The sequence below is a fragment of the Dama dama genome, chromosome 9 (assembly GCF_033118175.1).
Source record: "Dama dama isolate Ldn47 chromosome 9, ASM3311817v1, whole genome shotgun sequence".
NCBI lineage: Eukaryota > Metazoa > Chordata > Mammalia > Artiodactyla > Cervidae > Dama > Dama dama.
The window spans coordinates 8,524,255-8,549,528 of record NC_083689.1 but is presented as its reverse complement, the minus strand read 5'-3'; the positions used below and the strand labels follow the sequence as shown (position 1 = coordinate 8,549,528).

Genomic DNA, 25,274 nt, shown 5'->3' with positions numbered 1-25,274 from the left:
CGCAAAGGTCGCCCCGTCCACCCCCCACCCCCCCACTCCCGCGCCGCTGTGATTGCCCCGCGAGCTCCCGGGGAGCCTCCGAGGCCCCTCCCTCTCCCAGCGGCCCCTCCCATTCATTGATAGCCTCGCCGGACTAAGGGCAGCGCCTGCCGCCCAGCCGGTTTCGCTTTCTACTAATACTAATTAGAACACAATTCCTCAGAATGCTTCCATTTCTGCGTCCTGGAGGTCGTCGGCCAGCAACTTCACTCTACGGGAGTTCGTTCTCCGGGCCTCGTTCTGCACTTCTTTCTTCACCCTAAGGTGCAGGCGTCCCATCCTTGACTCCGACCCCGAAGGGGAGTCCCTTTTTAATTCTTCACATTTCCCAGACCTCTCTCGAACCCAGGATCAAGTGGGTACTGATTCTGCGTTTCTGCGCACTGGCAGAGAACCTTACCCGCCTGGGTGCAGAGTTCCCTTTAGTGCCATGGGATTTGAGTTTTCATGCGATGGCCGCAAACAAATTTAAACACGTGTCCAGGTGTTAAGTTTTGACTGGGCCCCGGGGGTAGGGGGCAGGGGAGGGCATCTCAAGGCAGACTGCCTTGGGTTGGCGACACCTTGAAGGGCTCGGTGATTCTCTACTGTTTCTTCCTTCTCTGTGGAACACGGGCTAACGTGGGCGGGTCGGAAGGGCGGGGCCCAAGGGGCGGCTAAGGATGGTGAGGAGTTTGGTGATGGTGTTCCTGGCAGGAAGAATAGCTCGTTTGGACTGAGCAGCAGAAGGGAGACCCTAGGGCTGGGGCGGTGGCGGAGGTTCACAGAGCAACGTGGGGTGGGCGTGCGAGGGTTCTGGACAGCCGGGAGGAGGCTGGGCTCCATAATGGGGCAAACGCAAGGGGGCAGAGCTGGACCAGAGAGGGGGTTGCAGGATGGAGGGAGAATTAGGAAGCAGCAGTCTATCAACCCTTCCAACTAGCCTGGATTCTTGCCCACATGGTGCTTGTGGCTGCAGGAAGTAGGGTAAGCAGTGTCCACTTGATTCCTGTCCCAAGGAAACCTACAGTCCTTTTTTTTTTTTGGCTGCACCATTAGGGCTTTGGGACTTTAGTTACCTGACTTGGGGCACGGCTGTTAAAAGTGCAAATTTTAACCACTGGACCACCAGCGAATTCCCTGGGGTAAAACCCTCACATCCCCCACCCCCTGCTCCTGGCCTAGCCAGGGCCCCATCTCCACGGGCCAGCTGGGTCCCCTCTCTGAGCCTGGGTGACAAGATCTTTGGCCACTGACTCAAAACCTTCCTTCCTCAGGGGCCTGTTTCCCTTGTGAAGTTCAGGTTCCTCTGGGCTGACCTGAATCTCCAGCCTCCTTTCTTGACCTTTCTCAATTCCAGTGGTTTCAATTCCCTACATGCCCCTCTCCTGTCTGCAAGATGGACCCTCTCCTATCTGTTTCCTCACCTCTTAAAGCAGGCTGCAGGGTCCTATCTTCCAGGCAGCTCACCCTGTCACCTCAGCCCCACTTTTACCCCTGGAGGACCAGGGGTCTGCTCTTACACCCTGTATCTGGGAGATGCCTACACATCCCCCAGGCATTTGGAGGCCTCCTCTTGCAACTCTCCCCCCTGGCTGGGGCTAAAGTCCATGGTCTGAGTCTGGTGATCCTTCTGGTCACTGAGAATTAAATGGAGGGGTGACCTTGACCTGGAGAGCAAGGTGTTAGGGACCAAGCCCCAGGGTTCCTGTCATTGGAACCTCTGGCACCCAGAACTTCACCCTTGTGCTCAGGACTCTGGCTACCTGGGCAGGCTCCATGTCACCCCCTTGCCTTGCCCTGGGAACAGCATCCATGGAGGGGAGACAGGGTAGTGTGTGTCACTCCAACCAGAGATCTGCTGCTGAGATCCCCAGACTCCCTCACTGAGGCATTCCCCAGACCACCTCCACCGCAGGTCCCGGTCCCTCTTTACAGCATTCATCAGTCTCAGATGGAGTTAGGGGTCCATGACCACAGCCCAGCAGAGTGTGGGTGCCCAGGGCAGATCCTGTCCATCCAGTTCAGTCAGTGCTCAGTGTCTGCTGAACGACTGTGTGAACTGCAGGCTGGCCCAGGAGCCTGATGCCAGCTTGAGTCCTCAGACCCCTTGAGCCCACAGGGGCTGAGCAGGACCCACTGTATGGGGCAGGGGGGTGAGTTACAGGGGCCCCCAGTGCCCCAGGCCCTGATATTCCAAGCATGGCTCACAGATTTTGGAGACCTTGCCCAAGTTGCTCACCCAAGATCCCCAGGTGATTTCTGCACAAACATGAGGCACTGGCTCTAGAGATGGGGTGAGCTCTCGGCGCGCACTGTGGTCTGCGGTGGCCCCTAGCCCTCCCCTCTTCCGGGAGGCGTCTGATGCCCCAGTCCAGTGTGTCTGCACAGGAAGCCGTCTCCAGAGGCATGAGCCCAAGGGACCTGTACGTCCACCCTACTCTGGGGATGCAGGGCAGCCGGGATGGCTTGGGCGACAGCATCACCAGCCAGGTCTGCTGTATGCGGCGTGGCTGGGAGGCCCTGCCAGTACGTGTCGAGAGGGGAAGGGCACAGGTGTGCCTGGGTCCACCTGCCTTGTGGGTCTGAGTGAGAACTGCGCCTGCCTGGGGAGCCCTCCTGTGGTACAGTGCCAGGCTAGGAGGTCCCTTAGGCCCTCAGCCTAGGTCTCCTTGAGCTGCTGGCCACTCCTCCAAAATTCCTCTCCTCAACTCCAACCCAGGCTGATGGGGGACCCCACAAGCAAACAAAGGTCCAGGTGATTTTCCAGGATTCCTTGGGCATTGGGCAGCCTTCACAGGCGGATCCTGTGCCCCCCGTCCACCCTGGCCCCTGCTGCTAAGGAACAGGAGGGGTTTCTGGTGATGGCAAGACCAGGCTGCCACAGCAGGCAGGCTCTGGGGTTTTAATACACAGCACAACACTCGCAACAACAGGAAGGGCGGGCAGAAATGCAGGCTGGAACATTCCACAGTCCAGGGATGGTCAGTCTTTTGGAAAGTACACTTGTGCATTTCTCCAGAATACTCAGTAGTAAGGCCGTCTGGGATTGTTCTGTGGGAAGCAAGAAAGATAAAACGGGAGGTGATTATGCTAAAGGGAGACAGCAGTTCCTCCCATCCAGAACCTACCAGGAGCAGCTAGTTCACACTCTCCAGAAGGGTGGGCAGGCCTTGGGGAGGAGAGACAACTTGAGCACAAATGGAAGAGGGGGAGGTGGGTGTGCTGACGAGCCTAGCTGGACTGTGGAGGAGGGACACTTCTGTCACCAGCACCCCCCCTCCAGTCGGGGACCTGACCCCGCAGAGACAAGATGGGCTGTCACCAGCACCCCTTCCAGTGCGGGAGCTGTGGTGACCCCGCAGAGACAAGACAGGGCACGGGGACACGCACCAGGGGGTTGGGCCGGAAGCGGTAGGCCAGCATCATCCTCTTGCGGAAAGCCTCGTACTCGTCATCTTCCTTGGAGAGCTCGGCTGGCCGGTCAATGCCAAAGCCAGCGCCATCTACCGTGGTGGTGCCCCTGCATTGGGGCAACGGGTGGGGTGAGCAGGGGAGCGGGATGGTGCCAGCGGAAAAGGGGGTGAGGGGCCTGAGCTTGGGGGCAGACAGGCCTCACGCCCCTGGATGGGCTCAGAAGCAGTGCCCCAATGCAGCTCAGTGTGGGGTACGCTGGGCTGGGCAGCAGCTGTCTGCGACACACTGGCACTCTGAGAAGATGGAGCCCAAGGTGGTCCCACCACCAGAGTCCATGGCTCTGACCTATGTCTCTGCGTGGGGCTTTTCCTCTGCCCGCCCCCCCGCACTGGCAGCCGCACTCACTTGTTGACGGGGTTCTTGATGCCCTGTCCCTCCGAGCCCAGGCCGTCCCCCTCCTTCCAGCCCATCTTCATCAGCATCTGGTAGCCGATGTTCTCGATCGTCAGCTTGAACTCCTTGTATTCTGAGTAGTCAGGCTCACGGCCTTCCTGCAGGGGAGGAGGCGGCCGTCATCCACCGGGGCTGCAGCCACCCCCAATCCCAGCTCTGGCCCAGAACCCCACTCCACCCCATGGCCTCTGGGACCACCTGCCCCTCTGCCTCCCCACCACCATGTTAGACTCTTTGAGAAAAGATCAAGCTGCCCCCTGTCAGGGTCCCTGGGGCCAGAAGCAGTGCTGAGTTCCCTGGTGGCCAAGTCAAAGAGGGCAAGATGACAGGTCACACAGGCCTTGACCACCATGAGAAAGATCCACGGTTCATCAGCGAAGACAAAGCTCATGTTCCAAGAGCCATTTGTTACACAGAGCGCTAAAAAGAAGCCATGATCAATAAGGTGACCACCTCACTGATGAGATGATATGCTACAATGCAGTTTTACAAAAGCCCTCAAAAGCCGACGTGGAATGTTCTACATCAGCTCTCTCCACTTGAGCACGAAGGCAGCTCGGGAGGAATGTTTTCATTCTGGAGAGCCCAATACATGGGGGTGTCTGCCTGAGAAATACCTTGCCTGTAATCTGCACTTAATTGGCTCCACTGGAAGCAGAATTTCCCTAAAGTCCTGGGAAGCATTTCTAAAGTGGCAACTGAGCTGCTATTTGCTAACGTCCTACACAGATGGCATCTGTCACAAGTAGATGCCTCTCCTGGAGGAGGGCTCAACGTCCCCGGTGAGCCAGGGGCCTGAGGGCACCGCAGGTGCCTGCCCCAGGAGGAGGCTGCAGCCCGGGCTCTCCCCCGTTACCTTCAGGGCCTTGAAGGTCTCCATGAACTTCTCCAGCTCGTCCGGTGGCAGGAAGTCCCCGATGAAGTGTTTGCCCCGGCCCATCTTTGTCAGCTGCTCCGCCCATTCTGCCCAGAGATGGGGTAAAGGTGAGAGGAAGGAGCGGGTGTTGGCCCCACAGTCCACGTATGAGTCTCAGGGGGAGTCTGAGGCCGTGGGGAATGAGTGAGGCAGCTGCTGAACCCTGACGTGAGCCCCAGCTCTCCCACACAGCCCTCCTGGGTACTGTGTTCAGGCGCCAGGGAACACCCAGAGGACCATGCGTTTGTCACTGGAGAAACAGGCCCAAGAGGCCAGCTCTCGCGCCCGCGGCCCCGCACGCCGGGTAGGCGAGCGGGCGTCTGACCCCCAGCGCCCGCAGGGCCTCGGCCCGGGCCCGCCCCTGGGCCCACCTCGGGTCTTGTCCATCTCCATGCGCCGCAGCTGGTGCTCCCAGGTGCCCAGCTCGCTGTCCACCTCCTCGTCACTGTCGTAGCCATGCTGGTGCTGCTGCAGCGCCTTCTCCCACAGCAGCTGCATGTCCTGCATCGCGCGCTTGTGCTGCATGATCATGTCGTATACCTGCTGCATCTGCGGGCGGCACAGAGCAGTGAGCGAGGCGCGGCCCCGCCTCCCCCGTGCCCGGGGGGCTCGGAGCACATGCTCAGGGAGGCACCGAGTCTGGTGCCAGGGCATGCCCTGGGCTTCCTCAACCTCTGTTCTGAGCAGGGAGGACCTCTCTCTAGTTTTTCCCAGAGGTTGGCCTAGAATCTGCAGTATCCTGGCACCATCACTGTGGCCCGAACGAGGGTGACGTGGGCTTCTGAGCCCTGGGAGGAGCGAGGGTGACGTGACGCGGCTGCCAGCCTGGAGGAGGTGACCTGGGTAAGCTGTCCCAGCTATTCCAGCGGTCTGTGTCCTGGGCACAGAACACCCGGTGAGCCTGCCCTCACTCCAACAATGCCCAATGCCATCTGGGCAGCTGTCACATTATTCAGGGCACCCGGTACCAGCCAGGCTTATTCTGTATTGAGTGCTGGAGGGAACTATAAGGAAAATTTAAATGGAGGCCATCCAGTCGGGACTAGCCCATGAGTGCAGTGGGGAGTAGCCATGAGGCATTCGTTGCAGAGGCTGTTCAGGCAGCGTGAGAAGGCCTGGCTCTGGACACAACTGTGGGCCGGCGGGGGGGGGGGGGGGGCGCCCCTCGGGGGATGGCCTGCCACTGACAGGGGACCTAACTAACCAAGAGCCTCTCCCGAGGGTGGGGTCCACCTGGCACCACAAAGAGGCTCAGAAAGAACACACCGCGACCACTGCACCACCGGCCAGAGTAGGAGACAACATTCCACCAGCCCCTGTGGAGCCTGCCTGCCTGCCCCCCAGGTCTTACCTCCTGTTGCTCCTTCAGCTGCTTCTTCTGGGCATCCGAAAGCTCCGTGACACCCACCAGACCCACGGGCTTCCCCTTCTCGTAGCCAAGACCCTTGAGGTCCTGAACTAGAAACAAGACACGGGCTGGTCAGCACTGGACCTGTGACCCCAGCCGTGCACTCGTGTCAAGGCAGAGTCCACGAGCTGACAATGCCTGAGGGAGCAGTCAGGACCCTGTCACTTGATGGCCTCATGGGGCCTGCTCTGCCCCCTCATGTGCGTGCAGCCCCATTCCCATCTGACTGCTCCAGGCAAGCTCTATGACCCCCACTGCAGACGCTGATGCCAAAACTCAGGCAGCCTGGGCCCCACTCAAGCCGACAGAGCTAACAGGTGACAAGGTGGGGAGTCTGCAAAGCCAGAGATGTGGCAGCTGAGTGTGCATGTGTGTGTGCACACAGGTTCCTGGAAGTCAGCCCAACGGTGAACAGACACCCGGTGCAGACACACAGGTTTGGAGCCTGGCATAAGAACTCTGTTAGCTCCTTCTTGAGAGGCAGCCAACCATCTTTAAAGCAACTGACATTTAACTTGGCATCACCTTTGGAGCTTGGCTGGAACCCACCACACTAATTCACATGAAGATGCTGTGGAGGCCCCATCTCAGCGGTGGAAACCACCACCCTGCAGGTGGCGGCTTCCTGGGGAACAACTCGCAGAAGAGACGCAGAGGCCTCTCTGGAGGCTGGAAGAGCCATGTCTTCCCAGATCAGTGGGGCTGGGGCTCCGCCTGCAGGAACCACTCGCAGGTGCTTTTGGACCCTAATCCCTCCTCAGTCTGTGGGGCTCTGGAGGATACCGGGGAACACAGTGGAGAGAACAAAGGAGCCAAGGTCTGAGCAGTCTGCTGTTCACCTGGATCTCACCTGACGTCCCTCTCCTCCCCGGGGCCACTTCACCAGTGAGCAGGCAGGTGGGGGCGGCCACAATTCCCTGGTAACAGTGTGGGCCACTGGGGCTTGAACCTGAACCTGAGACTCTGGAGCCGGCACCTGTCCCCTAGACCATGAAGGACACTTCTTTAGCAGCCGGGGCAGGACCTCAGGGACATGACCTCTGAGCTGGGACATGCATGCCTGAGAGCAGCCCCCACATCCGAGCACCCTCCTGTATACTGGACACCACACCTGGAACTTGGGCAGCAATTCGACCCTAGCACCATCAACCCTGGGCAGAGACGAGATCTAGAGCCCCAGTGGGCACTAAACTCTTCAGGCAGTAGCCTTTCTCTTTAGCCAAGGGGACACTGAGCAGGAGACCACTCTCAGAGTGGGCAGGGCCAACAGGCCAGCCCTGTGACCTGGGTGAGACGCCTTCCGCTTCAGCCCATCCTTGGACGGCAAATGTAGGTGTTGGCGTCAGGTCACACAGGACTTTTCTATGCGTGTGTGTCCAGCGCCAGTCAAGTCAGGGCTGAGGGAGGTTGAGAGGGTTCTGCCCATGGTACAGGCTGTGTGGTGAAGGAGTCAGACAGACAGCATGAGCTTACTGGTCACCAATATCTCCTACATGATGCCATGACAACAGACCCCCACCCTTAATGGTTTGTGGTAGAAAATGAGCAATGAGGCCACACGTTGGCTGTCTCTGAAACTGCTGGCAAGGAGGGGAAGCTGGAGATAACTGTACAAAACTGACTGTAGTGATTACTGTGCTTATCACTGTGCATTTCCTGAGCCTTCTATGACAAGACTAAATGTGAGTACTTTAAAGCTTAGGAAAAAACAGGACCATCCATATGTTGTCTATAAGTGACTTACTTTAGATATAGACACAAATAGGTTGAGAGTAAAAAGAAGGAAAACGATGCAAATAGTAACCAAGAGAGAGCTGTTCTGGCCATACTAGTATCAGACAAAATAGACTAAGTCAAAAAAGATTATGAGAGAAGGATTATAAAAGAAGGATGCTACATATTAACAAAATATTTGATATAGAAAGAAGATATAACAATTTAATATACATATACACAGACCTTGGGACTTCCCTGGTGGCTCAAATGCTAAAGAATTTGTCTGCAATGCAGAAGACCTGGGTTCAATCCCTGGATTGGGAAGATTCCCTGGAGAAGGGCATGGCAACACACTCCAGTCCTTGCCTGGAGAATCCTATGGACAGAGGAGTTTTGCAGGCTACAATCCATGGGGTCACAAAGACTCAGACACGACTGAGCGACTAACACACACAGACACATACACAGACCTAAGAGAGCTCCAAGATAAATGAAGCAAAACTGACACAACTGAAGGGAGAAATAAACAATTCTATAGTAATTGTTGGTGATTTCAATATCCTACTCTAAACAATGAACACAGCACCTAAACAGAAGATCAATAAGGATACAGAGGATTGAACACCACTATAAGCCAACCAGACCTACTAGACTATCTATAGAACACACAATCCAGCAACAGCAGAACACACAGTATCCTGGAACACACACACACACGGAACATTCTCCAGGACAGGTCATATGCTGGGTCACAGAACAATTTTGAATAAAAGTCATCCTTTCTGATCACAATGGAATGAAATGAGAAATCAGTGACAGAAGGAAAACTGGAAAACTCACAAATGTGGAAACTAAACACAATCTTAAAAACCAATGGGTCAAAGAAGAAATCACAAGAGATCAGAAAATGCTTAAGAGACAAATAAACATAAAAGCACAACACACACCAAAATTTATGGGGTGCAGCAAAAGCAGGGCCAAGAGGAAAATTTATAGTTGCAGACGCTCTTATTAAAAAAGAAGGTAGACCTCCAACCAGCACCTAGCTATACATCATAAGGAACCAGAAAAAGAAGAGCAAACTAATTCCTGAGCTAGCAGAATGAAGGAAATAAAAATCAGAATGGAGATAAACAGGGAACAGAAAAAATTTCGGAGAAAAATCAATGAAACCAAAAGTTCGTTTCTTGAAAAGACGAAGGAAATGGACAAATCTTTAGACAGACTGCCTAAGGAAAAGAAAGAAGACTCAACTACTAAAACAACAGGGAGAGATAGCAGTCAACTTCATCAGTAGGGGATAAATTCCAAGATCCCCCACAGGGTGCCTGTAACTGCAGATAGTACTGAACCCTGTATATACATACAAACACACACACATCCCCCACACTGCATACATACCAACCCATGATAAAGTTTATAGATTAGATACAGTAAGATATTAATAATAGCTAATAATAAAATAGAACAGTTATAACAATATACTATAGTAAAATTACGTGAATGTGGTTTCTCTCCCAAAACATTTCATCACAAGTGTAATGCGTTTTCCGTCTTAATAAAGCACACGTTTAGCACACACCATGGCTGTAACTTCTGCAGTTTGAGATATGACGGCAAAACTAGCATGGGTTTCTTTTTCCTTCTTCACAATTTCATGGATAGATGATTTTTTCTTTCTTACTTTACAGCTTCTCTTTGGCATGTCTGAATTGCCAGCATCACTACTCCTGTGCTTTGAGGTCATTATTAAGGAAAATACTAAAATACTAATTTGTTTGAACATAAGTACTGCAATACCATGACAGCCAATCTGGTAACCGAGTAGCTAAGTGACTAACGGGTGAGCACTGAAGAACTGGTGCCTTTGAATTGTGGTGCTGGAAAAGACTTTTGAGAGTCCCCTGGACTGCAAGGAGATCAAAGCAGTCAATCCTAAAGGAAATCAACCCTGAATATTCACTGGAGGGACTGATGCTGAAGCTCCAATACTTTGGCCACCTGATGCGAAAAGCCGACTTACTGGGAAAGACACTGATGGTGGGAAAAATTGATGGCAAAAAGGAGAAGAGGGCGGCAAAGGATGAGATGGTTAGATAGCATCACCGACTCAATGAACATGAATTTGAGTAAACTCCAGGAGATAGTGAAGGACAGGGAAGCCTGGCTGCTGCAGTCCATAGGGTGGCAAAGAGTTGGACATGACTTAGCGACTGAACAAACAATAACAATGGGTGGAATAAGCTGAACAAAGGGATGATTCATGTCCCAGGTAGGGTGGACCAGACAGCACAAGATTTCATCACAATTCTCAGAATGGGCTCACAATTTAAAATGTATTAATTTTTTATTTCTGGATGGTATTTTTGGACCACAGTTGATGGTGGGTAACTGAAACCAAACAGAAAGCAAAACGCAGATAATGGGGGACTATTGATCCCTGGAGGAGGGCATGGCAACCCACTCCAGTATTCTTGCCTGAAGAATCCCCATGGTGGGCTGAAGTCCATGGGGTCGAAAAGTCGGATACCACTGAGTGACTAAGAACAGCACTGTATTACTAATGACTTTACAAAAACGAAAGAATGATAAAAGAATACTAAAGGGCACAAACTACCAAAACTAACTCAAAAAGTAACAGAAAACTTGAACAGACTTATAACAACTAGTGGGAATCAATCAATACCCAACCTTCCCCTCCCTCACCCCCCAAAAAAGCCCAGGATCAGATGTTGTCACTGGTAAATTCTACCCAAGATTTAAAAGAAGATTTAACACCAATTCTACTCAAATTCTTCCAAAAAATTAAAAGTAGATAACACTTTCTACTTCATTCTATGAGGTCAGCGTTACCCTGATACAAAAGGAAGACAAAGACAATATAAGATAACTACAGACCAATTATCTTTATGAGTCAAGATGCAGAAATCTGCAACAAGATACTAGCAAAACCAAGTCCATCAGCATGTTAACTAATTATTTACTACAACAGATTGGGATTAATTCCAGGAATACAAGAGTGTTTCAACACACAAAAACCAATCAACATAACACTCCACTTTAATAGAAATAGAAAAAAATCCACATGATCATTTCAATTAATGTAGAAAAAGTATTTGACAAAATCAAACACTCTCTCATGATAAAAACGCTCAGCAAACTAGGAACACAAGGGAACTTCAACATGACAAGGGCCAGCTATTAAAAAAAACACAATCATAATACTCAAAGATGAAAGACCAAAAGCTTTCCCCCTAAGAATTAGGAACAGGCAGGAATGCCTGCTTTCACCACTTCTGTTCAACACAGTACTGCGAATCCTAGCTAGAGCAGTTAGGCACGAAAAAGCCTAAGTGGCATCCAAGTTGGAAAGGAAGACATAAACTACCCGTATTTGCAGATGACATGATCTATATGTCTGCTGCTGCTGCTAAGTCGCTTTAGTCATGTCCGACTGTGTGACCCCATAGACGGCAGCCCACCAAGCTCCCCCGTCCCTGGGATTCTCCAGGCAAGAACAGTGGGGTGGGTTGCCATTTACTTCTCCAGCGCATGAAAAGTGAAAAGTCAAAGTGAAGTCCCTAAAAAGCCCTAAAGACTTATGGTAACACATGAATTCAGCAAACTTAAAAGACACATAAAAAGGGTTCCCTGATGGCTTGGTAGTGAAGAATCTGCCTGCCAATGCAGGAGACACAGGTTCAATCTCTGGTCTGGGAAGATTCCACAGGCCGAGGAGCAACTAAGCCTGTGAGCTACAACTATTGAGCCTGTGCTCTAGAGCCCTCGAACTGCAACTACTGAAACCTGTGCGCCTAGAGCCCTCGCTCTGCAACGAGAGAAGCCACCACCACCAGAAGCTGGAGCACTGCAACCAGAGTGGCACTCCCACTTGCTGCAACTGGCGTCAAGTCAGCACAGCAAACAAAGACCCAGCACAGCCAGAAGGAAATAAACAAACGGGACGGGAAAGCCATCCTGTGTGCTCAGATTCAGCTCAGTTCAGTCGCTCAGTCGTGTTCAGCTCTTTGCAACCCCAGGGACTGCAGCACGCCAGGCTTCCCTGTGCTCAGACGCACGTCCATCAAGTCGGTGATGCCATCCAACCAGATTCTCAGACTGGAATCTCAGTTCTCTGATTGGAAGACTCAAATGTTAGCATGTCAATACTAACCAAAGCAATCTACAGATTTAATACAGTCCCTATCAAAATCCCAACAATGGCTTTTGCAGAAATGGAATAGCCCATCTGAAAATTCATACAAAAAGTAAAAGGACCTAGAATAGCCAAAGCCTAAAAAAGAACAACGTTGAAAAGCAGAGACTCCTGATTTAAAATTTTACCACAGAGCTACAATAATCAAAACAGTGTGCTACTGGCATAAGGAGAAACACAGCCAGGGTAATAGACCAGAGAGCCCCCCAACTCACTCTTACATCTGTGGGACTTCTGACAAGGCGTGAAGAGTCCACTCAACGGAGAAAGAATCACAATCTCTCTGACAAATGGTGCTGGGAAAATTGGAGCTCCACGTGCAAAGAAATGAAGCTGGATCCTTACCTTATATCATGTATAAAAATTAACTCAATTTTATGAGCTAAAACTATAAAACTAAAAAAAAAAAACAAACCTAAAAAACTCTTCCTGACCCAGGAATCGAACTGGGTCTCCTGCATTGTAGGAGGATTCTTTACCAGCTGAGCTACCAGAATGGTATAAAAAGCCTTAGAAGAAAACATAGAGGCATATCATCAAGACTCTCAGACGTGGGCAACAAAGAAAAAATAAATTGACCAAAATCACGGGCAACAAAAGAAAAAATAAATTGAACATTTAAACTTAAAACTTTTGTGTATCAAAAAACATTAAGAGGACATTAATAATAAAAAATTATTTTTAAATACAGCCCATAAAACTAGAAAAAAATATTTGCAAATCATGTATCTCAATAGGGGTTAATATCTAAAGCATAAAAAGAACTCCTACCACTCAATAACAAAAGAACAAATAACGAGAAAATGGGCCAGACTTCCCGTGGTCCAATGGTTAAGAATCAGCCTGCTGATGCAGGGAACATGGATTCGATCCCTGCTCTGGGACGATCCCATGTGCCTCGGAACAGCTAAGCCCGTGCACACAACTACTGAAGCCCATGTGCTATAACTACTCAGGCCACGTGCCTGAGAGCCTTGCTTTGCAACCAGAGAAGCCACCACAATGAGAAGCCTGCACGCCACAGTGAGAGTTGCCCCCTGCTTGCCACCAACGAGAGAAAGTCCCTGCACAGCAACGAAGACCCAGAGCGATCAAAAATAAATAATTCTTAAAAATGGGCAAAGGACTAAAATAGACATTTCTCCAACTAAACTATACAAATAACCAGTAATACATGAAAAGATGCTCAACACCGTTAGTCATCAGGGAAACGCAAATCAAAATTACATTGTGACTTCACTTTCCTCTTACTAGGTTAGCTATAGCAAGGTGAGACTGTGAAGAAATTCAAACCCTGTGCATGGCTGATGGGAACGTAAAATGGTGCAGCTGCGGTAGAAAACAGTTTGGCAATTCCTCAGTAAGCTACAGAATTACCATAAGACCCAGTGATTCCACTCCTAGATATATGCAGTAAGTAATCAAGATCAGGGATCCAAACAGTCCGTGTAGGTCTATGTTCACAGCAGCAGCACTGACAATCGCCAGGACGCGAAAGCAACTCAGGCTTCTAAACAACTGATGAATGGATAAACAAGATGCCGTCTATCTGTACGCTGGACTACTCCCCAGCCATGGAAACAAATGCAACTGCGACATACGCCACAGCGCAGAGGAGCCCTGGGAATACCGCCCTCAGTGAGACGCCAGGCCCGCCCCGGCCTACCTGACAGCGGCGAGGGAGAGGCGTCTGCGTCCCTCTGCACCAGCTCGGCGGGTGGGAGCTCCACCTTGTCCTCCTCAGGCCCCCACCGGCTCTTTCGCTTCCTCTTCACGTTGGCCGTGGGGGCTGGCTTCCCTGGGGCGGCGGCAGCAGATGGGTTTGCAGTGGACAGTGGGGCAGATGAGGTAGGGCAGGCAGTGGTAGTGGGCGTGGACCCCAGCGGGGTCTCAGGAGGAGATCTGCGCTTCAGTCCGAGGTCAGGTGCTGTGGGGCTGCCCATGGGACCAGCCTTGGCTTTCCGGAACTCCTCCAGCTTCTGGCGGTAGTACTTGTACCCTTGGCTGTTGGGTTCATATAGAAAGCTGCAAAAGAGAGTAGGGGGCAGACTGTAATTGGGCCCCAGACCCTACCCGATTTAGGGGAGAAGCTCGGGCTTTGCTTTGCATAGGTACACCCAGGTCGGCCAGGGTCACTTCAGGGTCGTGTCAAGATAGAGGTCTCTCCCATGACCTCCTGCCTGCCAGGTCTCGGTGGCTGCTGCCCTGGTGACTCAAATCTGAGGAACAGTGTGACATGCCCACAGCCTTTCATGATGCTGTTCCTGTGAGCTGAGGCTCCTGCCAAGCCCCTAGCCCCTACCCTATCTTTACTGGATGCCTGTCACACTATCATTGATCCCCTGCTTTGAAGGAAAAGGTGCACACTCTCTCAGACCTTCTCCAGCCATCCTAAATGATTGTACCAGTGCCTACAAACCAAGAACTCCTGAGTAGTGAGAGACCCCTGGTGCCAGAAAGGACAGGTTCTGACCCAAACCTGACAGCACATCTGTGCTCCTTTCTGATGCATCCTTGAGAAGCATCAACAGTGGACAGAGACAAAACAAAGACACCGAATACTGGAACAGACAGGGAGCTCACTAACAGCCTTGCCAGAAGCCGTGAGTCCCCAAGTACAGAGCAGAGGATGCTGGGTTCAGAGCAGGCAGACCCTGCGGCTCCTTCTGCACCCGCCTGGCATCTCTCAGGCTCTGTATGTACTGAGCCAACAGTCCCACCTCTAGAGTCCATACTGGAGAGAAGGGTCACAGCCCAGTTCTGTATAGCAAAACCTGTGCAGAACAGAGATTACATAGCCCTTGACAAGAAATGGCTAGATCTGCACTCATAACCCTGGAATGACAGTCACAGCACAACGCTGTACCACAAAAGTAACATGCAGGCTCAAGAACACTGCAAATTCCTCCTGTAGAAAACTTAGCAGAAAAAAAAAAAAAATCCACAGACCATTTCTACATGAGAGCTGCAAGAGGGATGGAAGGACTCCCAGTTCTGCTAACGCTGGTACTCAGGGTGGGATGGAGGGATGGAGGAGCCTGTGGCGGTGTCTTTGTATTTCTGGGTCACAGGACAAGCATGTAAGCCCTTCAGAAAACCCGATGAGGAGCATTTGTAAAAATTAAAAGAAACAAAGATCATAAGATCATTAAGCTCCTGGCCAAGCTAAGAAAAAAGAGGACACAAATTACTAACAACAGAAATGAAAGGGCAGCCATCACTAGAGATCCCACGGACATTAAAAATACTATGGGTTACTATGAACAACTCCATGCACACAAACTTGATAACCCAGATAAAACAGGCCAATTCTTTGAAGGATACAGCCTGCCAACATTCACACAAGAAGAAATAGACAATCTGAACGGACCTATTTTTACTAAGGAAAGTGAACCAATTATTAGTAACCTTCCAAAAATTCCCTGGTGAATTCTACCAAATATTTAAAGAAGAAATTACACCAATTCTGTACAATCTTTTTCAGGGGACAGAAGCAGACAGAATACTTTTTAAGTTATTCAATTACCCTAACAGCAAAACCAGACAGAAACATTATAAGAAAACTGTAGACCAACATCTCTCATGAACACAGATGTAAAAATCCTCAATAAAATGTTAGCAAACCTAATCCATTAATGTAAAAACAGAAGTATACACCACAACCAACTGGGACTCATTGTAGGCATGCAAGACCGGTTCAACACTTGAAAATCAAGTAACGTAATCCATCATGTCAATAGGCTAAAAAAGAAAAATCCCATGATCACATCAATTGCTGCAGAAAAAGCTTAAGACTTAACAAAATCTAATACCCATTCATGAGGAAAACTCTCAGTAAACTAGGAGTATAGGCAAACTTGTTCCACTTGATAGAGTATCTACCAAAAAACCTAATAACATCATAATGATGAGAAACCTCACGCTTTTTCACTAAGAGAAACAAGCCAAGAATATCCCACCTTGCCAATGCTTTTCATTATCATACTGGAAGTGCTAGCTAATGCAGTAACATGAGAAAAGGGAACAGAAAGTATACTGAGAAGGAAGAAATATGACATGATTGTCTGTGCAGAAAAAACAGACAAAAGAATAGACCAAAAAACCCCTAAAACTTCATAAGTTATTATAGCAAGGCTGCAGGATACAAGGTTAATCTACAGAAGTCCATCACTTTCCTATACACCAGCAATGAATACATGGAATTTGAAATTAAAAACATCATATCATTTACATTAGTATTTCCCCAAATGAAATACAGGTATAAGTCTAACAGGATATGTACCAGATCTATACGAGGAAAACTAAAAAACTCTGATGAATGAATTCAAAGAAGAACTAAATAAGTGAAGAGATAATCCATGTTCACAGATAGAAAGTTACTCAGTGTTGTCAAGGTGTCTGTTATTCTCAACTTGATTTCCAGATTCAGTGCAATTCCAGTTGAAATCAGTTATTCTGTACATACTGACAAACTGATTTTAAAGTTTATATAAAGTTTATATAAAGAGACAGAAGATCCACAACAGCGAACACAATACTGAAAAAGAACAACGAGGTCAGAGGACTGACACTACCTGGTTTCAGGGCTTACTGTAAAGCTACAGCAATCAAGGCAGCGGTGGACTGGTGAGAAAATGGACAAGCAGGTCAACAGAACAGAATGAAGAGCTCAGAAACAGACCCACGTACGTATAGTCAACTGTTCTGTGACAAAGGAGCAAAAGCAATGCAATGGAGCAAAGACAATCTTTTCAAGAAATAGTGCTGAAACCAGACAGCCACATGCCAAAAAACCCCAAAAAACTGTGTATACGCTTCACATTTACAAAAATTCACTAAAAAAGTTTATCACTGATCTAAATGTAAAACCTGAATCTGTAAATAAAACACAGAAGGATATCTACATGACCTTGGGTATGGCAAGGACTTTTTAGATACAACATCAAAGGATCAAAGGCACGATCCATGAAAGCAACTGATAAACTGGACTTCATTAAAATTAAAAACGTCTGCTCTCCAAAGGACAATGTCAAGAGTATGAGAAGACAGGCCACGGACTGGGAGAAATATTTGTGAAAGACACATCTGATAAAGACAGTTACCCAAAACATACCAAGAACTCTTAACAGGCAAAGAAAGAAAACAAATATGTCAATAAAAAATGTCAATGACCTTAACACACACCACACCAAAGAAGACTTACAGATGGCAAATAAACATTATGGAAAGGTATTCTACATCACTTCATCAGAGAAATGCAAATCAAAACAATGAATATCACAACCTACCTGTAAGAATGGCCAATACCCAAAACACGACAACATCAAATGTTGATATGGATATGGAGCAACTGAAACTCATTCACTGCTGGGGCGTGGGGCAACGCAAAAGGTACAAGCCACTTTGGAAGACAGTTTGGTGGTGTCTTACCAAACTAAATATACCATACCATCCAGCAATCACACTTTTTGGTACATAAAGAGCTGAAAATTTATGTCCACGTAAAAACCTTGAACACAGATGCTTAAGGCAACTTTATTCATAACTGCAAAATCTTGGGAGCAACCATGATGTCCTGAAGGAGGTGAATGGATAAATAAATGGTGGTATATCCAGACAAGGGAGAATTATTCAGTGCTAAAAAGAAATGAGCTATCAAGCTACAAGAAAAAAAAAAAAAAGACTCAGAGCAGCAACCTTAAATGCTACTAAGTAAAGAAAGCCAATCTGAAAATGCAACATACTATGATTCAAATTAAATGACATTCTGGAAAAGGCAAAACTAGAACCAGTAAAAAGATCAGTGGTTGCCAGGGGTTAGGGAGGAAGAGGGGATGAATAGGCAGAACACAGGGAATTTTAGGGCAGAGAGAATGAATACTCTGTATATATCATAATGACACGTCATTACACATTTGTCCAAACCCCGTGAATACACAACACCAAGAGTGAACCCTAATATAAACCATAGACTTTGGGTGATTATGGTATGTCAGTACAGGTTCACTGATTGTAACAAATATACTATTCTGGTGGGGATGTTGATAATGAGGGAGATAATGAGGGACACTGTGCATGTGTCAGGGAAGGGGGCACATGGGAAGTCTTTGTAGCCTCTCCTCAATTCTGCTGTGAACCTAAAACTGCTCCAAAAATAACATCGTAAAACATAAGAGACCAAAGCAAGAAAGTTGTTCAAAGAGGGAAGGGAGCAGATGGCTGAATTTAAAAAAGACTCATGGCAACCAGGACATGGATTTAAAGTGATCTGATTTTTCCAAGAAAAGCAGACTAGGGAATTCACCCACTGGGGCAGGGAAGCAGTGCCAAACTGAGTGGGTCTCCTCTAGGCTCACAGGCCTGCCTCTTCCTGGCCTCAGCTGATGGTTCCTGCTGAGTCTCCTCCGAACTGCTCTGAGAGGCAGCACCCAAGAGACCCCATGGGTCAGCCTGTCTGCAAGGAGGGTCCTTGCTCACTGTGGGCCCTGGGCAGAAGTGCAGGGGATTTTACAACAAAGATCCCTCTGGCTGCAGTGGGCAGAGTTAACCAAAGTTAACACTTTGGTGTATTTCCTTCCAGACTTATTTTTAGTGCAGCTACATGTGAACAGAGGTGTGATTCTATTTTCCATATCCTGATTTTTAAGTTTCGTAACCCAACGACATATGGCTTTCCCATTAGACTGCAGTGTGGCATGGTAGTGGAGGCATCTCCACAGACTGGCCTCCTTGGTTTCCTCACCAGTTAAAGGCCAACAGGCCAGGCTGTTGTAAAGAACATGGTTCACCCAGGTGATGTGTTAAGAGCCACACAGGGCTTGAGATTTGCTGGCTGCTACCACCTTCAACAACTTGACTTCTGATGGCCAAGATTACACTGGGTTTAGCCCACTGTGGCTAGACATTCACTGTGTTACTAATTTTTCATGACTATGACAGTGCTATATGTAACGTTATTTCTGGGGATGGCATCTCAGAAGTGGGATGACTGGTCAAAGGGACAGGTATTTCCAGCTTCTCTACAGATGAGCATAGCTATTACATTTCCCAAAACACAGAGCTCTTCAGAAATCAGGAGAACAGCAAAGGATCAGGAGCAGCAGGAACACCAGATGGCTGTTAAGATTTGGGGGTGAGAGGAGCTGCCTTGCACCTGACCCCCAAGGGGAGAGGAAACCGTCTGTTTGGTATGAGCCTGCATGTCTTACGCAGGCCCAGACATCTGATCCTGCCTGGCTTATGCTTTCTCCAACTTGGGGCGTGCTGACCGTGGATCAGCTCTGGTGTGGAAATGAGCTCCCCCAGACCACAGTGGTCGCCTTCAGCTACTTCCCTGCCAGACACCCCCAGACTCTTATGCTCCTCATCCCCAGCAGTCACCCTGTCACTACCCAACAAGCTGCATGCCTGCCAGCAATACCTTCCCAAGGGGCAACAGCCGCAGGGCGGGCCTGGAGTCACTTGTGGTGATAATGTCTCTTTGCTTTGGCCCCACAGGAAAGGCTCAGCTGGAGCTGCTGAGCCCTGGAACCCTCTGACCAGGGAGAGCCACCTGGGCTGGAGGCCTTGTACAGAACCCCATTACGTCACCCACTTTGCCTGCAATAGATTTTTAGTCAGCTCTAGTCATGATGAGTGACTAGACACTAAGTTTCCTATTGAAATAAATAAACTTACTTATGTAAAGGAAGGAAAAAAAAGATGTAGAGATAGACTGCTAAGTAACACTGGTTTGAACAGTGCAGGGCAACAGCCGCAATCACCCACTGTGAGGAGACCCTGGGTCTTCTGAGCCCTAGACCTGAACATCCCATGGCCCCCACGAAAGCTCCCAGATGCCCGGGCAGCAGACACAGGGAAATCTGAACCCTCAGCAGTCCTCCTCCGCCCCACCTGATGGCTGCTGTGCCCCCATGTGTCCCAACCTGCTGGGTCTGCCCACCCTCCACAGCTGCGGCCAGCTGGCCCTCTCACTCCCTCTGCAGACCCTCCCGAGGCTCTCAGGGAACACCTGAGCCCTCCGGGACTGAGCCCTGCCCGGCTCCACGGCCCACCCGCACAGCACCAACGCTCACCCTGCCCCTCCGCCATCTCTGCCGCTTCACTCCTGCATGGCATCCCTCCAGACGCCCTTCATGGTGTTCCGTGTCTAGCTCACGCTGCCTCACATGTGGTGGATGCGACTGGCCGCCTGCCCAGCATCCACTCCTGCTTCCTTCTTCCTGTGTCCCTGATGGCGTCTAGAGCCGCTGAATCAACCAGCCCAGATGGCTGCTGCTCCGGCACTTTTTGTTACGAGCGCCATCGCATCTCCTCACTGACTGAGTAGGAACCTGTGTTACTTGTGGCCCAAAGTGTCCTCGAGGGTGCATCACCCTCACAATGGGGTCAGCGCCCACTTCACAAACCTCTGCCTGGCCCCTCCCTGCAGCAGTGACCACCCTACCCACACCCAACATCCCACCACCCAGGAGCCTGCCCCCATGAAGAGCAGGGGCTGAACCCACCCAAAGAAAGGCAGTGGGTGAGCACAGACCCAGCCTGAGGGAATGGAATGTGGTGTCATGGCTGGGGACAGCAGGGAAGCTCTGTGGACCCTGCACACAGGCTGTGGTTCGCCCTCCCCAGAGTCTGAGGTACCACGTTCCCCACACTCCTACCATCTCCCTTGTTGTAAAGATGAGACGATGCACACAGTGAACAACAATTCTGTTAGTTTCTGTTTGAGAGCCCAGCCTGTTCTGCTAGAAAAAGACCAAGACAAGAGCTAGAGACTTTCTCAATGAGGCTCCCAGAGAACGGAAGGCTCCAAAGGCCCTCACACACCTGGCTCAGGGCTGACTCAAGAACCAACATGCACTTGGAGAACGCCGATGGGGCAGCAGGGCTAAACTCTGTGATCAGAAACTCCTGGACATGGGTCTGGCTCTGCCAACCTCTTGCCATGGGATCCTAGCATGTCTCAGTAGCACACCGACCCTGTTTTCCCAGCAGTGAAGCTATGACTAGGGTGAGAGCTTACCACCTCCCAGTGGGTGCCCCCCTTACCTGAATGCCTGGTTCTCACGGTTGTTCTGGAGCGCAATGGTTTCCACCTCGGGACCCCCATCCGCTATGAACCTGGCCAACTTTTCTGCGAGGTTCTTGACCTCTTCGTCCTCTGGGGGTGAAACTTTAAGCAGGCTGTCAGTACTGAGCTCAACTCACCACACCCAACAGCCTAATTTCTGCTAAGAACCCCACGGGCAACAAGAGGGGTTTATTTTAGGAACAATACAAAGAAAAACAGGCAAATGGGAATCAGATTACTGTACTGGAACCAAACAAAATTAATATAACATCTTGAGTCTCTGCCCCCCACGCTCCACCCCTTCCCATCCCATAGGTCTGAGGGTTTTGGACCACACACTGGGATGTGGGAACAGAAGGTGAGGGATGGCCTGGGTCCAGGCTGGAGGAGAGATGGGAAGCCCCATCTCGGTCTTTCTATTGGGAGCTGCCCACCCAGGTCATGTGGGGGGATGGGCCTGCCCCACTCCTCCTGGGGAGAAGGTCAGGGCCAGGGGCTGCAAGTGATAGACATGATGACCCAACGTCCGCAGCCCACATCTGGCTTACAGATCAAGCCCCTGCTGCCCACCAGCACCTGGCCAGTGCTTCACTTTATCACAGCTGGAGATCAGACAGCATCTCCCCCTCCCCCGACAGTCATCCCACCAGCATCTAACCAGCTAATTGCTTCTTCTCCTGCCCCCCCACTCCACCCTACACCCCTGCCAAGTGTCAGGCGCTGCATTTGTCTCTGGGTGCCCAGCATGCCACAGGTACCCATGAGCACCTGTGAAAATGACCATGAACCAAGGGGCAAGTATTCCTCTCCTGTACGTGCTTCCCATGTCTTAGCTGAGCTCCTGGACACGACCTTGATCTTTACCTTGACCCTTAGATTTCCCCACTCCTCGGAGCAATGGCAACCAGGGCAGTGCTAGTCCCAGCATGACCCCAGATGCCAGGGGGAGGGGCACAAACCTGCACTATCAATGCCATCCCATGCCAAGGAGGGCTCCAGGAAAGGAACCCTGATTCCACATGGGGTGTGGTTTGTCTATACACCTCCCCAGAACCTCCCTCCCACCCCCTTTACCCACCTACCTTTCTGAGAGGCTGCCTGCAACTTCTGTGCTTCCTTTCTTATCTCAGCCACCTTCTTTCTGTAGTAGAGGAATTCCCTGCTATTCTTATCATGCAAAAACCTGGAGAGGAGTTTTACAGAACAGAAAGTAGAAAATGAGCAACAGGGATGGGTGGGCCCATGCAGTTTCTGAAGACATGGTGTGCAAAAGCAAGCTGGTGAGCAGAGACACCTTGATGGGGCCCAAAAGTAAGTCTCCACACCACACTGGAGCCCCTGGCAATCTCTGGTGTAAACAGAAAGTGGTATCTGGCCCACGCAAGTAAGCACCCAGCCCCAGTCAGCCTCAGTCACCACCACGGCCTCATAAGAATGTGGGCATGTACTAACGTGTGGCAAGAACATTAAGTACCAGCGGCCTTCCCCTCCCAGAGATACTTACGAAAATGCCGGGTTATCCTTGTAGTTCTCCATAGCTACTTTTTCTAACTCGGGGCCTCCTTCTGCCACAAAGCGGGCCAATTTCTCTATCACTTTCCGAGTCTCGGCTCCCTCTGGGGGTGAAACTTTAAGGAGGCTGTCAGTACTGGGGTTCAACTCACACACCCCACAGTCAACAGGCACACTCTCTCTATGGACCACAAGGACAGAGGGGTGGGGGGAAAAGAGGGTGAAATGCGGGAGGTTGTCGGGAGTCCTGAGTCCATACACAAAAGCACCGTGATGAGGGTGAGTCGGTCTAGACAGCCTTTGCGAGACACGCAAAGGGTGGGGAAAAAAGTGTGTGAGCCTCCCAAAGGCCAAGCCAGTCACCAGGCTGGCAGGGAGATATTGGAAAACAGAGCTAGCTTCCCCCTTCTTTTTTGGAATGCTCAATTCTTTTATTTACATGATTTAATTCTTTATATTTCAGTACAATATTTCCGTTCCCTTTCATCCTTCAAAGATGACAAATTCTTTTTTTAAATATCACCACAAACTCTGATTGAAAGACATGGTGGGTTTCAATCCAACGCAATCAATGTCATCACAGAAGCTCCATCTTCCCCTCTATGGCTGGTGGAGCTTCTTCAGACTGGCTCCTAAGGCCTGCAGGCATGGCCCCAGGAGTCTCTGCCTGCCTCCTTGCTATCAGCTTGGAAAGGGCGCTTCAGGGACATGTCAGACACTTCCTGCCCAGACTGACTGCCAGCCATTCTCCAGAAGTCCTGGCATCCGTGAGTGAGAAAGTGTGTTTCCAGACTAACATCTGGGAGTTAGGGCGGCTCACTGCGATGGACTTAATTGTTACCTCAGGGCATTTTCAGTTAACAAAACTAAAAAGTATACTTTTGTATTTGTATTGGCCTCTACTTCGAGCCACATGGAACTTGCTTCTGTATTTACTGCTGGCCAGTGTCATAGAGCTTGAATCCCTCATACGAGAGCTTCCAGGAGAAAGTCCTTGACGTCAGTGCTTAGGAACGTGTGCTTCTCCTGGCAATGGGGCGAGACACTGAGGCTGTGGCCTCTCTCTTTCTCCTTGTTGCTTGCACTGCCAGGAAGCTCGGGAGGAGCTGGGAGAGAGGAGTGGTACAAGGTGTGGCCAAGGACCTATAAGAGGACCTACAAGAGGTCTCAGGGACATCCGCGCCCACCTTTCCCCTTAGCCTCACCCTCCTGCCACATGCCTGGCAACGACCCTAACCTGGTCACTTTATAAGCGCAGTTGCTTTTCTGAGGTTACATCAATAGCAGGCCACAATAGGTCTCAAGGGCCTTGAGGCACCCACTGTCCCTCCTAAAGTGGCAGTTCCCAGCAGGGTACCAGTGGGACTGCCAGGGCACCTCTCAGAGAAAACACCATTCACTGGCTCCACTCTGACTGAAGCTCCAGAGTCCGAGGCTGGCCACTGATCTACTCAGATGCAAGGCCTAAAGTCAGCACCTCACCCAGAGCAAGAGGTCTAGAGGCTGCCACAACATGAGGGCACGGCCACTTCAGCCTGTCCTCACTGTCAGGGACTTGCCTGTGCCAGCCATCCTGGAGGCCCAGGGCTGGGGTCCACGTAGCTCAGGTGGCACCCCATCTCTCTCTGAATATGGACACAGCTGGGCGCACTGGGAGTACCACCACCAGCCCCCTCCTCTGCCCTCCTCCACCACGGGGCCTGAACTGGCTCAGCTAAGGCCAATGACCATCCTTTGCTGGACACGAGAGGGCACTTCCCAACCCCTATATTCACACCTCTGGCCCAAACTAGTGGAGACAATTAACCCACACTGAGGAGCTCCTCTTCCAGAACTGGATGAGGAGTGCACAAGTGCACACTCCCCTGAAGACGCCACCCCACCAAGGAGACCAGCCCCCACAAAAGTGGACAATGAGTCAAACAGCTCCCAGGAAGAAGCCCGCACTCTGCGGCCCTTCCATGCTCCCCACAGTCTACTCCTCACCTCTTCCTTCACCTCCCTCATCCTGAAGGGCCTCACTCTGACCCTTGGCTCAGCCTGGAGGCCTGGTGGCAACGCCCTGACCACAGCTCCGAGCAACCCACACCCCGCTGCGCTTTCCCCGGGACCATGGAGCCTGCCTGTGGAGCTGGAAGAGCAGCTGCAGACGGTGGGCAGCAGCCCCTGCACCTTACCTTTGATCTCCAGCCACTGCTCATAGTCCTCCTCGTCGTCCTCATCAGGAGACTGGAAGACACTCGGGCGGCTGGCCACAGGCAGCTGCTTGGCGTGCACGTAGTTCTTCACCTGGCCCAGCGGGCTACTGATGAGGGGGGGCCTCTTCCCGGCGCGGGGGAGCACACGAGGCGGGGCAGTGGGTGCGCTGGGGGGAGCATCTTGGGACACAAGGAGGGAGGCCACACTCAAGGTCTGTGGGGCAGGTCCCCTTTCTTCCTGCCTCAACGACCCCGAGTCCCCCTTGGCTGGGTTCTTTAGCTTCCAGCACAGCACTGGCAGACAGTGGGTGCTCAGAAGCACTCAGGGAAGATGCCACCCCCATTTACAG

The 25,274-nt window shown here is 50.7% G+C and overlaps 1 protein-coding gene across 1 annotated transcript in view; it reads right to left on the bottom strand.

Moving 5' to 3' along the window:
- Positions 1 to 2,873: 2,873 nt before the first annotated feature.
- The window catches only part of SUGP1 (SURP and G-patch domain containing 1), a 30,206-nt gene continuing 7,805 nt past the window's right edge, over positions 2,874 to 25,274 (bottom strand). The window contains exons 4-14 of the mRNA XM_061149730.1: positions 24,904 to 25,104; positions 22,719 to 22,842; positions 22,297 to 22,397; positions 21,193 to 21,316; positions 13,811 to 14,169; positions 6,156 to 6,262; positions 5,176 to 5,353; positions 4,745 to 4,851; positions 3,841 to 3,986; positions 3,412 to 3,541; positions 2,874 to 3,072 (exon numbers count right to left, since the gene is read on the bottom strand). Of these exons, the coding sequence (XP_061005713.1) occupies positions 3,046 to 3,072; positions 3,412 to 3,541; positions 3,841 to 3,986; positions 4,745 to 4,851; positions 5,176 to 5,353; positions 6,156 to 6,262; positions 13,811 to 14,169; positions 21,193 to 21,316; positions 22,297 to 22,397; positions 22,719 to 22,842; positions 24,904 to 25,104 (1,604 nt within the window). The 3' untranslated portion in view covers positions 2,874 to 3,045. The remainder of the gene's footprint in view (positions 3,073 to 3,411; positions 3,542 to 3,840; positions 3,987 to 4,744; positions 4,852 to 5,175; positions 5,354 to 6,155; positions 6,263 to 13,810; positions 14,170 to 21,192; positions 21,317 to 22,296; positions 22,398 to 22,718; positions 22,843 to 24,903; positions 25,105 to 25,274) is intronic.